The sequence below is a fragment of the Filicampus tigris genome, chromosome 19 (genome assembly GCF_054856515.1).
Source record: "Filicampus tigris isolate MCC_2025a chromosome 19, RoL_Ftig_1.0, whole genome shotgun sequence".
NCBI lineage: Eukaryota > Metazoa > Chordata > Actinopteri > Syngnathiformes > Syngnathidae > Filicampus > Filicampus tigris.
Window position 1 is genome coordinate 12,048,479 of NC_141235.1, and position 15,190 is coordinate 12,063,668.

Genomic DNA, 15,190 nt, shown 5'->3' on the forward strand with positions numbered 1-15,190 from the left:
TTATTCAACAAATATTTAATATTTCAAAACCACTATGAAACTATGCACAGTTTGAACATCAAAACAGGGCTTAAAAACAGAAAAAGGAACATTTTATTTAAATGCAAAATCAATTTAAATGTATGGCATAAAAGTTAACTAAAACGTGTACATAAATGTTTAGTTGTACCAGATTTAAATGCAAATGCATTTAAAAGTTAAGTACAACTGAACTGTACTATACAAATGTACTGTACTGTATCCTTTCACATACAAGAGGGACCCCGGGTACTTGTAACCGTACTTTGAGAACATCTATCTATCTATCTGTGTGTGTATATATATATATATATATGTGTGTGTGTGTGTGTGTGTGTGTATTTTATATTGGAGTGATAATACTGCACTCAATCAATACAGTCGATGAAATGCTTGCTGCTCACTTAATTCCACAATATCGCAAAATGCGCATTAAGAACAACAAATACATTGTATTCATAGGACCAAGTTAACCCAGCTGTATTGGCATTGGGATATTAATAAGTGGTCAACAAAAGCAGTGTGCCTACTGTATTGCATGGTAAAATGTGATGTAATGAATGACATAATTGTGTGTTGTTCACGTGTATGTACAAGCAGCTATTTTACACATGACTTTTGAGTAGTTGAACATTCCTCCGTTTGTAGTGAAAAGTGTCTTTCAATTACTGTATTTAAACCACAATATTTATATCATCTTCATTGTCTCTTATAAAGAAGATTATGTGCATTCAAAACTCGCTCTCCTCCAGAATCTCCTCCATGGTCTCTCCGAGCGTAATTTCCCCGTCACTACTCGACAAACTCTTCCGGGTCAGAAAGTCAAGACCTGTTGTGGCACATCCTTTCGCCACTTGACATTTATTCTCTCTCTGTCCACTGGCTCCATCGCTCACTTGGAGAGAGACCTGTAGCAGGTGTGTGTGCACGGTGAAAGTTGAAGTCGCTCTTTCATCACAGGAGTTTCTTTGCTGGCACTGTGGGCGGTGCTTTTTTGTGCATTTCCACAGGTGCTTGAGAGGCGCACCCTGAAAACAGCTCCTGAACTGGAAGTTGTTATTGAACAAGAAAATCTGCCAGCGCTTCTTCAGCTCAGCTTGTACCTAATCGCAGACAAAGAGAAATTGATATTAATCCATCCATCCATCCATTATCTCCCGCTTATCCGAAGTCGGGTCGCGGAGGCAGCAGCTTCAGCAGGGAAGCCCAGACTTCAATACATGTGTTGATATTATGTTGATATTAATATTGAATGCTAAAAACATAGCATTTTTTCCCCCATGTCCAAATATATTTCCCGTTACCAAATACGTACGACTTTCCAACACATTCGAATTTATAAATACGTTCGAACGACTTTGCAGTACGTTCAAATGACAGCCCAGTCAAACATGTTTGCTCCATATTGTTAATTCCACACTTCTTTACAATTAGCCATTGCTTTTTTTTTGGGATAAAGCATAAATGTAAAGTACAGTGTATACTAATATAAAGTAAATCATTTAAGATTTAGTTCATGGACAAAACATAAAATCACCTCTCCATTAGCGAAGCAATACAACACGCCAACCAAGAACCCCTGTAAAAGGAAAGCGCATCATTATAGCTATTAGATAATAAAAACATTACCAGGCATGCAATTTGCATCATTATTAATCTTACCTGAAAAGAGCTGAGTGTGAGATTGATGAAGTCCCGAGCGTAGCGACTGCTTCCCTCCATACATTCATCGACGAGCACAGTGAAGACTACTTCATGGATTCCCAGCAGAGGAATCAGGACCAGGGTTGCCCTGGCTAAGCTGGCATTCATCAAAACACACAAGCATGCTAAATTTATGCTAATGGCGACTATATACAGTAAAGGTCGCTTGGAAAAACATATGCTCAACGTTGCGTCTGGATTATGTCATATGTGGTGATCTTAAGAGGCAAAAATAAATGTGGGATACACTTGACATTTTCCTTTAGGGTGAATACAGTAGATCCGATTATCTTTCAATCTACACTATCATACAGTGCTATGAATGGTGGGAATCATTAACAAGGAGTCTTATGTTGCTCAGGGTTTGTGTTCCAACATAACTGGAAATTGGTTATAGTTCATCTCGCGGGAAATACCTGTATCTGTAGTCGGTGAATTTCACCTGATCCGCTTTGAGCTTGGACAGCAGCAGCAGCAGAATCTTGATGAATATGAAGAAAATGATCTGCAACACGCATTGAATGTAATGTGAACAAAATCAAAATTGTGCCAAAATAATTGCAGTGGCAAAATCAGCAATCAGTCACGTTAAGTACTGTATAACAACGTACAAGGGTTGCTTTATTGAAAGACCTCCATCCATTTTGTAAACCACTATCCTGCTTCAGGTCGCGGGTGTCCCGGAGCTGTCTTCAGCCTCTAGGCGGGGTGCGGGAGATAATTGCAACTTGTGTTGAACTAAGTTTGAACTGATAAAAATTGGACTTCCGCCAAACAGTACTGTACACATATATTGTTTTGCAACAATACTTAGCTATGTTCATAATTTCATATGGATGGATGAAATAGTGAAGCTTGTAGTCCTTGCCCACAAAATGCACACAAGCGTACCTTCAAGTGAACGTGGGCGAGGGAGACTCTTAAAATATCCTCACTCTCATGTTTATTCTCACCCAAGTTCTCTCTCTGTAAACAACCTGCTTCTTCCTTGACTGTCACTATCATTTTATGGTTTCATAAAAGTGATACAATACAACACAATTCCACTGCATGTGCAGCCTCAAAAGCAGGCTCACGTTTACACCACATATTAGTAGCCAACTGTCATTTTTTTGCAATAGTCCATTCCGAGTCGGCTTTGAATGCATCGTGCGGTAGGCCAAACACTTACCAGCACAGACAAAGTGATTGGGCCCTTTATTATCCACCAGAACCATCTGTTCACAATTGACCAGCACCTTATGAATAAACATTGGCAATAGTGAGGCATGATGAAAGTGATGATGGAAATGATTCATTTAATAAAGTCAAGTGAAGCTGCACTTACTCTGTGTCTTCATATAAAATCTTGACAACTGTCCAAGGTGTCACAAAGAAGATAGGCATTCCTGAAAATCCACAATTGTGATTTACATTTAAATCTGCAGAATGTAATCACATTTTCACTGATGTGTATTTTACCAGGAAAATATATTTTTATAATATGAAATTGGAGAGGAAGTCAACCCCAAAATTGTCTTTACAATATGATGTTCTATGTAGCCCAACTAGTCTAAAAACTACATTCTGATTAATATTGTGTTTATGGAATATGAGTTAAAGCGGAAGTCAACCCAAACACATTTTTTTCAAGAATATGTTCCCAGCAGGCCCACTAGTTGAAACACAGCATTCTGATTAATTTTTGCGTTTGTAGAATATAAATTAAGCTCGTTTTTAGCTATCTCTGGGGGCGGCCATTTTGTCATCTGTCGACTGAAAATGACATCGCAACTGCTCACAACGACCAATCACGGCTGACCTGTTTTCTGAATCTGAGCCGTGATTGGTCGTTGTGAGCAGTTGTGATGTCATTTTCAGTCGACAGAAGACAAAATGGCCGCCCCCGGAGATGGCTAAAAAGGAGTGGATTAACACAACGCAAACGCAATATCTATTATTAGAGTGTGCCCTGTTTCAAATAGTGGGCCTGCACAGAACATAATCTTGAAAAAGAAATGTTTGCGTTGACCTCCGGTTTAAGCAGTAAAATCCACCCATTTTTTTCTCAAGAGGCGGCCATTTTGCTACTTTCTGTCGACTGAAAATGACATCACAGTTGCTCAGGGGTCAGGTAACAACCAACCATGGGTCAGCTTCAGAAAAACAGGTGAGGCGTGATAGGTCATTACCTGAGCGCTGAGCTGTGATGTCATTTTCAGTTGACAGAAAGTGACAAAATGGCCGGCTCCTGAGATGGATAAAAAACGGTGGATTTTGCTGCTTAACTCATATTCCACAAACGCAATAGCAATCAGAACGCCATGTTTAGACTAGTGGGGCTACATGGAAAATATTCTTGTAATTAACATTTCTGGGTTGACTTCCGCTTTAAGAAACATGAATGTGTATACTGTACTGTGTATGAGAGGAACAAATCAAATTGCGCCACTTGCACTGATTGAATCATACTAACCAGTCCAACAGTCTCTCTTTGTGCTTTTGTTTCATGAAAATGAAAAATGGACTCACCAGAGCAAGCTACTTAAGTAGAAGTCATATTATACAAACCAGTTCTTTATTTTTTTAGTACTTTATTTTCTTCATTCATAAGATAAAAAAAATAAAATAAAAAAGAAGGACATACCCCATCCTAACAGCATGTAATTCTTCAACAGGCGTCGCTTGGTCAACACCGCAGTGAAGAGCAGTGTGTGGAGGAAAATAGCTTCCACTAAAAGCCAGAAATAATTACAGGCCACAAAATACTCCATGGCCACTTTTGAGAATTTGCACATCAGAGATATCTGTTGAGAAAAAAAAAGAGGATGGTTTACTCTCGTGATTACATAACTGTTTCAAACAATCTGAATAAGTTCCTAAAATTTTGTAGCGCAGTGGGCGTTAAGAGTGATTATTTTCTCCCTTTTTTTACAATTGTAAATGTTACATTTTTACATTTATGTGAGTGGTGAACGATGTAATTGTGACATTAAAAGAAGAACGCTAGCCAATTGTGGGGTGTCTCACTTTTTGTTTAAAAATCGGTATGGGTGTAACCCATTATGTGTTAATGGCGACTCTACCGGAGAACTTGAATATGAGTTCCATCCAGGGTCATCCTTGGGTAGGTTGGAATACATAATGTATAAAACGATTTCCTTAGAAATGACAGCAACAGCTCGCAGGATGAATGAGACGAACAGATTCATGTGAATGTAGTTCCTGGTACAATGGAGTTTCCTGGAAAACAGAGAAGGGAGACTCTCCATTCAGAGTTCTTGCTTAACGGTGAAATCACTTCAGAAGATAAATACCGTACCATTATTTGTTTCATTCATTTTGATCAAGAATGCAGTAATAAATGATCAAAAAAACAGTCCAAAAACGGACAAAAAAGACTGTCACATTTTAGCACCGTCCCCTCCCTCACATCAAGTAGGTTCTCTTTTTATCTAAGTGGCGCAGTTTGGATATCATTACAGCAGAAAGAGAAACGCGTCAAAATTGGAATTGGATACGCTTAGAAAGGGCCTCTTTCAAATACGACTGAAAAGATAGGAACCGGTTATCAGCCAATTGTAACGTGTCGGCAGCGTAAAAGGACAATGTGAGCCAGATGTCATCGAAAAGCACATGCTCATTATGGCGCTTGCGTGTGAAAGTCGACAAAGAAAAGTGCAGGCAAATTAAAATGTCAGCAAAGCACAGTTAATTGATTATGTTACATTCGAAAAACGTTAAACGATTGCTGACCGTCCCCAGAGGACATCTCGCCAGGACCTCCACTCGCTCAAAAATGGGGTCCTTCAGGTAAAATCACAAAGAATCACAGTATGTGGTTATTGTTGGGGTTTTTTTGGAGCCGAGCAGTGGATCTTAAGTCTACACCCTTCTGAGCAAACATGAGGTAGCTCTTATGAATCTGTTAAACATCAAAGAGTAGAACATATTTCCTTTAGCCAATAGATACCGCTGCTACCACTATGAGGAAAAATACATTTGGAGACGTCATCAGGCCTGGGTTCTCATCAAATGTGTGAAATTCGGACAAGATTGGATCATGTGGGTCAAGTTACAGCAGCACTCAATCATGAGTTATGACGCCATATAAGCGGCGTCCAATGTCTTGAGGCTTTTTGCGCAAATTTTCATTTGGATCCGATCAATGGGATTGGAGCTATACAATACTGAGACAATGAAAAAGATGACATTTTTTGTTGCCAGTAGGCGGCGCTATATGTATAGCATGTGTCTATTTAACAGCAGTAAATTAGACACGTTACATTTTTTTGGACCCATCATGGGTGTACCCGTGTGTTGAAAATGTTGCCATAAAAATGAAATGTGTGAATGTATCGGTGTATTTTTCAGCTAAGAAGCCTTTCTTTAATATAAATTTGGGATTTTTTGGGGGAGCATGTAAAAAGGAGCAGAGCTGCGCATTTTAATAAAAGCGTTCTCATTTTCTGTCGTTTTATTGTCAAATTTGAAATGGAATTGGGAGAGCCTTCGAGTTGTAATCCTGTTGTGTTATTCAGTCCACCACCCTCCTACATAATTTTCCAGGCAGATTTTTTGAAAAAAAAAAAAAAAAAATAGCAGAAAAAAATCTGCCTTCTTATATGTATTCAAACTTCCATAATTCAGTGCCAGTAGCACTTTAACAGATTCTGGCAGTTGGGGAGTAAAATTCAATGAGTTATCTTCAAAAAGAGACCAAAACTATGCTAATACTCCAAATTGTTTAAGTACAGCTTCAAATTTACTTTGGGTGCACCTTTGCCGGGTGGAATTGCAAAGCGTCATTAAGCATTACCTTTTTTATGGTGAAGGATATATGAAATACAAAAACCTAAGGCCCTGTCCCCATCATATAGTATGGCACAAATATTTTTAGCCCTTTTAATGTCCCAGGTCTTGAGATGAAAAAAAAAATCATAGCTCATTTCCTGTTCATTTTAGCATCTGGCTGCAGTGGACTTTTTTTGTAGAATCGTGATGGGTAAATGAAGCTTCATGAAGCATTTGTGATATTTTTTTACTCCTTTAGATGATGCTATTGGTTTAAAGATAATGGCTAGTGCAAGAGAAATTAATTACATTTCACTTACATTTACATTTCACTGCATCTTCAAACCAAGATTGCCATCTAGAGGAGTCAAAAATGATCAGTGCTTCATGAAGCTTCATTTGTCCATCACTACTACAAACCCTCCCAATTTTTGTAGGCCTAGGTCAAAGTAGATAATGGGATTGGATTTTGTTTTTCCACTGTAGGGGGTGTTACATAGCCATTTTTATACATATATACATGTGCGTGTGTTATACTGTACATGATGACTGACCTAAACATGCCCATGAGGAGTGTCGCAAACATGAGGGAAGCCAGGGAGAGAGAATAGCCAATGATAGAGACGACCCGGAGGGCTGTCTGCCGAAGCATTTGCTCTTCCTAGTCACAGGAATACACAAGACAGACAGAATGAACAGTGCATGCTCACATGATGCAGGTGATCACTATGTGGCCTTGTATTTGGAATACAGAGCTTCCGCAGATGACTTTTGTGTTACTGGCTAGTAGTGAGGAGCGTCGGACTGGAAATGAATCCAAAATTCAGAAAGATTTCAAGATCACTGCCAATCAGGTCTGTTTGGATGGCCACTAGTTGGTTGCTTAGTTTGAAGAATTCTGTGATTATCTATCCATCCATCCATCCATTATCTGCCGCTTATCCGAGGTTGGGTCGCGGAGGCAGCAGCTTCAGCAGGGAAGCCTAGACTTGGCTCTCCCCAGCCACATATTCCAGCTCTTCCGGAGGGATCCCAAGGCGTTCCGAGGCCAGCCGGGAGACATAGTCTCTCCAGCGTGTCCTGGGTCGTCCTCGGGGCCTCTTGCCGGTGGGACATGCCCGGAACACCCCACCAGGGAGGCATCCAGGAGGCATCCTAATCAGATGCCCGAGCCACCTCAGGTGGAGTAGCGGCTCGACTCCGAGTCCCTCCCGGATGGCCGGACTTCTCACCCTATCTCTAAGGGAGAGTCCGGACACCCTGCGGAGGAAACCCATTTCGGCCGCTTGTCTCCGAGATCTTGTTCTTTCCGTCATGACCCACAGCTCATAACCATAGGTGAGGGTTGGAACATAGATGGACCAGTAAATCGAGAGCTTCGCCTTTCGGCTCAGCTTCTTCTTCACCACGACAGACCAATACAGAGTCCGCATCACAACAGACACTGCACCGATCCGCCTGTCGATCTCCCGTTCCATCATACCCTCACTCGCGAACAAGACCCCAAGATACTTGAACTCCTCCACTTGGGGCAGAATCTCATCCCAGACCTGCGGAGGGCACTCCACCCTTTTTCGACTGAGGACCATGGTCTCAGATTTTGAGGTGTTGATTTTCATCCCAACCGCTTCACACTCGGCTGCGAACCGCTCCAGTGGGAGTTGGAGGTCGCGGCTTGAAGAAGCCAACAGCACTAAATCATCTGCAAAAAGCAGAGATGCAATACTGAGGCCACCAAACCGGACCCCCTCAACAGCTCGGCTGCGCCTGGGAAATTCTGTCCATAAATGTTATGAACAGACAAAGGGCAGCCTTGGCGGAATCCAACCCTCATCAGAAACGAATTCGACTTACTGCCGGCAATGCGGACCAAACTCTGACATCGGTGGTACAGGGACCGCCCTTATCAGGGGCCTCGGTGCCCCGTACTTCCGAAGCACCCCCCACAGATTCCCGAGGGACACGGTCGAACGCCTTCTCCAAGTCCACAAAACACTTGTAGACTGGTTGGGCGAACTCCCATGCACCCTCGAGGACCCTAATGAGGGCGTAGAGCTTTGAATTCTGTGATTATACAAGTAATTATATTCAACTTTTTCAAAGGGTTGCTGATAAGACCAAGGAAAAATATTTTGATACAAATGGATTAATTTCACTATTTGAGCATATATGGTTTTAATGGTAGGCTAATATTCAACCTTTGCAAAGTGACATAATTTTTTGTGCTTATAAATGGGTGTAGTTTTGACTAACTTCTAAAATAAATAAATAAATACTGTAGAGCCTGTTCCTTATTCTGGCCTGTCAAAAATTCACATTGTCAAGAGTCCAGTAATTTTTGTTGCATTTAGCCATTTTGCCCCTAAATGTGGTTGGTTAAAATGTATAAATGTATTGATTTGTATTCATTTATCTCTATATTGAAAGATTATTGGTTGGTTGGTTGAGACATTTGTAAAGTCAAAAAATGCATGTAAGAATGTTTTATTTATTGTAACAAATATTTGGTTATTTAACTATCATTTGATTATAAATATGATTAACAAAGACAATTTATTATTAATGAGGACGTTTACATGTTTACGTTTTTATTAATTTATTAAATACAATTTTAGGGTTATTGATTTACTGTAAATATAAAGCAAACATTTTTTTTAAAAATAATTCAACATTCATTTATCAAAATGTTGGCTATCAGATTAATTTACTTTTGCTTTAACATGACTAAAAACTAATAAATATGAAAAAGTTGGTAAAAACAAAGAAAGAAACAAAACATACACTATAAAAAGTCCGGTCCATTCATCCCACCTCTCTTTTTGCTCACCTTGTCTTTAAAATAATGGTCTCCCTGACATTCGGAGTCATCCCTCCAAGGTTCTGACGAATTTTCCTTCTGCCGCCATCTTCCATTTTCCAAGCATTCCCTGTGCGCCTTCCTCGAAATGTCTGCAGCAAGTTGGAATCCACAAGTGCAATTAGTTTTGCTGATAAAGTCAGTGGAGAGATACAAAGCGTTTAAACTATGGCAAACCTGTCTTATGGTGGAATTTTCTTTTATGCATTTTTATACAGTAATGTGTTAAATTCCCAGTGCATCATTCGATTTGTTTTAGCCACGCCATAATGGCCATATGGAATTATTTGTCAGGCTGTTTGTTAGAATACATTTAGAAAACGCACAAGCCATAGACACTTCTGAGTACTAAAATTACAGTTATTGAAGGCCCACACACACTGTTCAGCTTGTAGCAGTCTTGAGCTCCTTTCACGTAAAGTCCAGTTCATTTAACAAGTGTGACATTCTACCCCGAATCCATGAGCTGAACTCTTTTGCACCTTGTGCTGCACTAATTCGTGCACCAACTGCCACCTTGTATGACATATGACTAAACAGAGGGATTCAAAATCCGAGTTTGGAAATTTGCAGAAGGGTGAACCTCGATTTAGCGCAGGGATGTGGCAGCAAAGGCATGACGGAGGGTTAGGGGAAAAGTCCCTGGGCACCCACCTGAAGGTGGCATCCATACTACCCCTGTAAGCAGCACCACAAGAACCTCACCTTACATTGACAGAAACATTTCAATGGGCAGTAAAATGTCTTCCCTGATTATACACTAGGCCATAAGCATGTCGAGCCCACCCCTAAAGTAAATACAAGTGCCCCCAAAAAATTTAAATGGTGATTTCATTGAAGGGAAAAAATATTCTAAGCTACCCTGTATGAAAAAAAAAATCCTTCGAAATAATTTATTGTGGCTAATCACATTTTTCACTGTATTTTCACCACACCTGAGCCTGATTACCTCCAAACCAGTTCAATCAAGAAATCACCTAAATACATGTCTGACAAAATGAAGTTGGCCTAAAAATGTCAAAAAGCTGCTTCAAAAGCTGCTACAAAAATACATGATCCAGAGAAATTTAAGAACAGATGAGAAATAAAGTAATTGACATCGATCAGTCTGGAAAGGGTCTCGTTTGTAAAGCTTTGGGACTCCAGCGAATCACAGTGAGAGCCATTATCCATAAATTTAGAAATCAAGGAACGGTGGTGAACCTTCCCAGAAGTGGCCAGCCTACAGAAATTACCCCAGGAGCACAGTGACGACGCATCCAGGTCACAAGAAAAACCAGGACAACGTTTAAACTGCTGGCCTCCCTTGCCTCAGTTTGCAAAACGCATCTGATTGCCAAGACTTTTGTGAGAATATTCTATGGACTGACAAAACTAAAGTTAACCTTTCTGGCAGGTGTGTGTCTCGTTACATCTGGCGTAAATGTATCACGGCTTTTCAGAAAAAGAACATCATACCAAGAGTCAAACATGTTGGTGGTAATGGAATGGTCTGGGGCTGCTTTGCTCCTTCGGGACCTGGATGACTTTCTGTGATTGATGGCACCTTGAATTGTGTTTTTTACCAGAAAATCTGAATATTTGGTCATCCGTTTGTGACCTGAAGCTAAAGGAAACACTCCAATATATTTAACGTCTAATGTTAGTTACACATTTATGTAATATAAAATGTATATGATATAATAACTTATATGGCATTATTCTGGATATTTAATTTCCTGTTTCCGGTGCGGTCGCAGCAGTACAGCTAAAAAAGAGCTTAGTTGCCTTATAACTCCTTATTACTTACATCATTCATGTTCTTCTCAGCACTGGTTTCATGATGAGAAGTAAGAACATGTTCTGTGCTCGTACTCTGCACTTTGTCCATATGGTCATGCATCAGTTAGCCACATTAGCCTGCTAGTACTGGCAACAAGACATTTGCGGAAAGTATTATGAGCAAGTAAGGGCAGGTCGTTGGCTAATTGCATACTGTCGAGTCACCTAAGGTTGTAACGATTATTGCTCCTCGCAAAGTTACCGTCGGAGGGTGTGGAATTAATATTATTAATATTTTTAGTAAAATATTTCTTAGATATTTACTAAACATTTATTTTAGTAAATATACACATTTATTCATTTTTTATTGTTTACAACATTTAAATATATATACATGAAATATTTATATGAATATTAGGGATACATATTTATTGAAATATAAGTGTAATTATCTTCATGGCCACTAGATGGTGTCATCACATTGTCTTTTCTTCAGAGCCTACATTTTTATTGTTTCGTCAATGCCAGTAGTGCACCATATCTGTAGGCAAGGCAGTCAGCTGGACTTCTGATTCCAAAACTGTCAGCACCCCTAAACGTCTGAAACTAGAACTGCCTCTGCACAAAACCCATGTCAAACAGAGAAATACTTCTTCAGTAATATCCCCTACCCTCTGCACCACTCTGTCAACGATAATTTATGAAGGGACATCAAACTAAATAATTGGGACATTAAATACTTCTGATCCTGTGAGTGGAAAGGTGAACTAGCCAACACTAACGATGTTTTTTTGTGAAAAGTAAAAATATTACCCATGCTGATCCATGGTAAGTAAGGAGGACAGGGGACGGACACGTTTCCGGGAGGTGAATGGGGCCAACACACAAATGCGTCGAAAGTTCCCTTACAGTAGGTTCCTGCAAAGCATCAAAGGTTTCTCAGATTTCTCACAGATGCAACAAAGGTAATACTGGCCGTACAGTGGAACCAATAAAGTTGAATTATACAATTAAAATTATAAAAATTATAAGGCGGTCTCCATGAGCCCACTTTACACCCAGCCAACTTCATCCGCCCGTGGACGTCCACTTGCTGTTCCGTATAAACGTAATTTGCTTGCTTCAACCTCCTGCGTGGACTTCAGCACATTACTTTCTCCTTTTGCCATTTAAAGTACTGTGCGCTACTCGCACACTGATCTTAAATGGAAGGAGAGGAGACGCTTCCATATGCTATGAATCGGCTGTTTTCATTTCATTTCATGTTTATTGGAGTAGGGACGGATGCCACAACATAGTTGAATGAAAAACAATCTCCAATGCACAGCATCACAGCATTTGTAGCTAATGCTAATTTCCAACGCCCATCCCTAGAAGGGCTTTTAAGCAAACAATTAGAGAGAAAGAAAAGGAAAAAACACTAAACATTTAAGACATATCCACATTAGTAAATACACTTTTTAAAACAGTGGAACACAAACGCGCCACGCCGCCAACCCAATCCCTCCTTTTCACACCCGCATCAGCGCAAACTGCCCATTTCTAACTGCGCCAAGCTGCTTGCATCTATTGTGACTCAACAATCAGCTTGTGATAAATTTCATAGTAATCTTAAAGTTTTCTGCATAACACCTGCCACACATGGGCTCTTAACAAGCTTCAGGCTGACGTTAGCTTTGTTGCGCTAATGTCAATTCATTCGCTTATGTGTTTTGTTAGCTGCTGCCCATGTTTGAGTGAGTGTCTAAAACATGACAGTTGAGGCCATGGTTTCATAATAGTGACGTTCATACTTTTTGTAACATAATTTGGGATTTTTACGTCTTGAAAAACAAAGAAATCTGAGGTTGATCAGCTTCCTGGAAAGTATTCTATTCAATCTTAGAAGTTCCAATGTACAGTAAATAAAATTTGACTCTCAAGCTTACCAGTTTTAGGGCGTGCACTTGATGTGAGACTTCTGTTGCAGCCCTCCCAGTAGTCTGTTCGCTCCGCTATCAGACTTTCAAGCACTGAGCATGTTACCTTTCATGTATAGTCAGAAAAACAGAAAAAACATGTTATATCGAGAATTCCATTCATTGCATTCAAGCCATTAGTGGAAACGTTCATTTCTAACATCCTCACCAATTTGGAGTTTTCAATTAACCTTAAATGACATGAATGTTTTGGGGAACGTGCAGGGAGAAAACCTACCAACCACAGGGAGAACATGCAAATTGCACACAAGAAGGCTTGAGTTGAGATTTGAACCTGGGACCTCTCAAATGTGATACAGACATGCTCACTATGATCACTGTCTTAGAAAATACAATATATACAAAAATAACCTGAATCATGACTAACCTTGTTTAGTCCTATCATAACCCAAAACACAAACAATTTGGAAACCATGCAGAAAACTCATGTTTAAATAGCTAATACTGTGCCGTATTCCTGCCCCAATAAGGAAAAATTATCCATGGGAAAAGTATTTTGTCAACGGCGGTTTGTTTTTAGGAAGTTACAAAGTCAAGTGCATCTTGAGCACACAATAGTTTTCCAGTATGCAACAGCTGTCTTTTACGAGAGACCGGGCATGACTCTAAATACATATGTATGTATGTTATGGGATTGGGAAAATTATTCATATCATTTGCCTTCACTTGGATGCATGTTTCTCACCTATAGGTATATTGTCGTAACCACAATGGCTTTACCATGGCTAAAAAGACTGCATACTTAGCACTTTGATGGGTATTTGATTGAAAAGTAAGAAGAGTACAGTTATGTGTGGTCAAATGCAAAAAAGAACAAACATTTGAAGTGAATTCTGCTAATTAAAAAGTCTAAACTGAAATTCCATTTCAAGTCGACAAATTATCAATGTTTTTTTTTTCCTTTTATGTATTTGTAAAAGAGGCCAATGCGCATGAACGGTCAAAGTCCCTCTGACTGATGATAATTGGTAGAATAATTGGCAATAAGCAAGCAACAGCATTTTGCCCCAAGACAATAAATGCAGCCTATTTACAACACAGTCAATACAGCAAATAATTGTATGAAGTGAAATGCACTATTGCACTGTTATCAATGTGTACTGTATATATATTTTTTTCATTTTCCCACACCCCGCACACAACAATCAACCCCCGACTCACGCGACCAGCATTAACATCGTCCTCGTCCCCATCATCCCAATTACAAAAACAAAGAAACAACACTTAATAAGATAATACCAATAATAATAACAGTAACAATAACATTAATAATAAGCATTTCCAATAAAAAACAAAACGAAACAAACGAAAAAACAACAATATAGCATACAAAGGGCAGACATTCAGTCAGTCTTGAAAACGACACATATCCTATGTCATTTCTAACTCGGTTAAGCAAAATCTCCATTTCCTCTTATAGTCAAATAATTTGTTTTCGTTTGCAGCTATTATTCTTTCCGAACTATATTGATAATCCATCCTATTTTTAAAGTGTTTTAAACACTATCTGCCAATGACGGGCGCCCATTTTGTAGGTGATAAACGATAGACAGGAAACCTTTTAAAAAATGGTCCCACTAAGCATAGCCGGAAGCCCATTTTTCCCCGTCAATGTAATCAATTGCCTATCGTCTATTTTTGCGGTGTTAGTGTAACTAATTTGGTCATCCTTAGCAAGGACGGCTAGTGATTCCTTCTGAGGGGACAGTGAGGCTCGTCACATCAGCGGAAATTTCCACTCCCCAGTCTGAACCAGGACAAAACCTCAACCGGTTAGAAAGTTTACAAAAACATGAGCAAGACAATGTTTTTTAGAGAAAGTTTACAAAAACGTGAAAAACAGGACATGTTTTTCATGTTTTTGTAAACTTTCTCTGTGGATATTGTTTCCTTAATAGTTGGCTGATGCATTTCTCTCTGACATCAGCTGTTAGGGTTGATAGATTTAGAAAATAATGTAATTGTAATTGATTCTTTTTCTCCCTTAACTCATTCACTGCCAGGCATTTTCAGACCCTTACCCTAACGTTTGAAAAAAAATAAAAAATACATAAATCCCTGGGATTGAATGGCTGGACTGTGAAAAGATAAATACATT

At 39.5% G+C, this 15,190-nt stretch overlaps 1 protein-coding gene across 2 annotated transcripts in view; it reads right to left on the reverse strand.

The window, feature by feature from the left end:
• Window positions 1-3: 3 nt before the first annotated feature.
• The window catches only part of glp2r (glucagon-like peptide 2 receptor), a 67,519-nt gene continuing 52,332 nt past the window's right edge, over window positions 4-15,190 (reverse strand). Inside the window, exons 4-15 of one of the 2 annotated variants that reach the window (XM_086017476.1) lie at window positions 13,042-13,138; window positions 11,927-12,031; window positions 9,323-9,444; window positions 7,050-7,156; window positions 4,788-4,944; window positions 4,349-4,508; window positions 3,050-3,110; window positions 2,894-2,960; window positions 2,139-2,227; window positions 1,681-1,819; window positions 1,556-1,597; window positions 4-1,121 (exon numbers count right to left, since the gene is read on the reverse strand). In XM_086017476.1, coding sequence (XP_085873602.1) covers window positions 750-1,121; window positions 1,556-1,597; window positions 1,681-1,819; window positions 2,139-2,227; window positions 2,894-2,960; window positions 3,050-3,110; window positions 4,349-4,508; window positions 4,788-4,944; window positions 7,050-7,156; window positions 9,323-9,444; window positions 11,927-12,031; window positions 13,042-13,138 — 1,518 coding nt within the window. In that variant the 3' untranslated portion in view covers window positions 4-749. The remainder of the gene's footprint in view (window positions 1,122-1,555; window positions 1,598-1,680; window positions 1,820-2,138; window positions 2,228-2,893; window positions 2,961-3,049; window positions 3,111-4,348; window positions 4,509-4,787; window positions 4,945-7,049; window positions 7,157-9,322; window positions 9,445-11,926; window positions 12,032-13,041; window positions 13,139-15,190) is intronic. The other variant, XM_086017478.1, reaches the window with a different exon arrangement.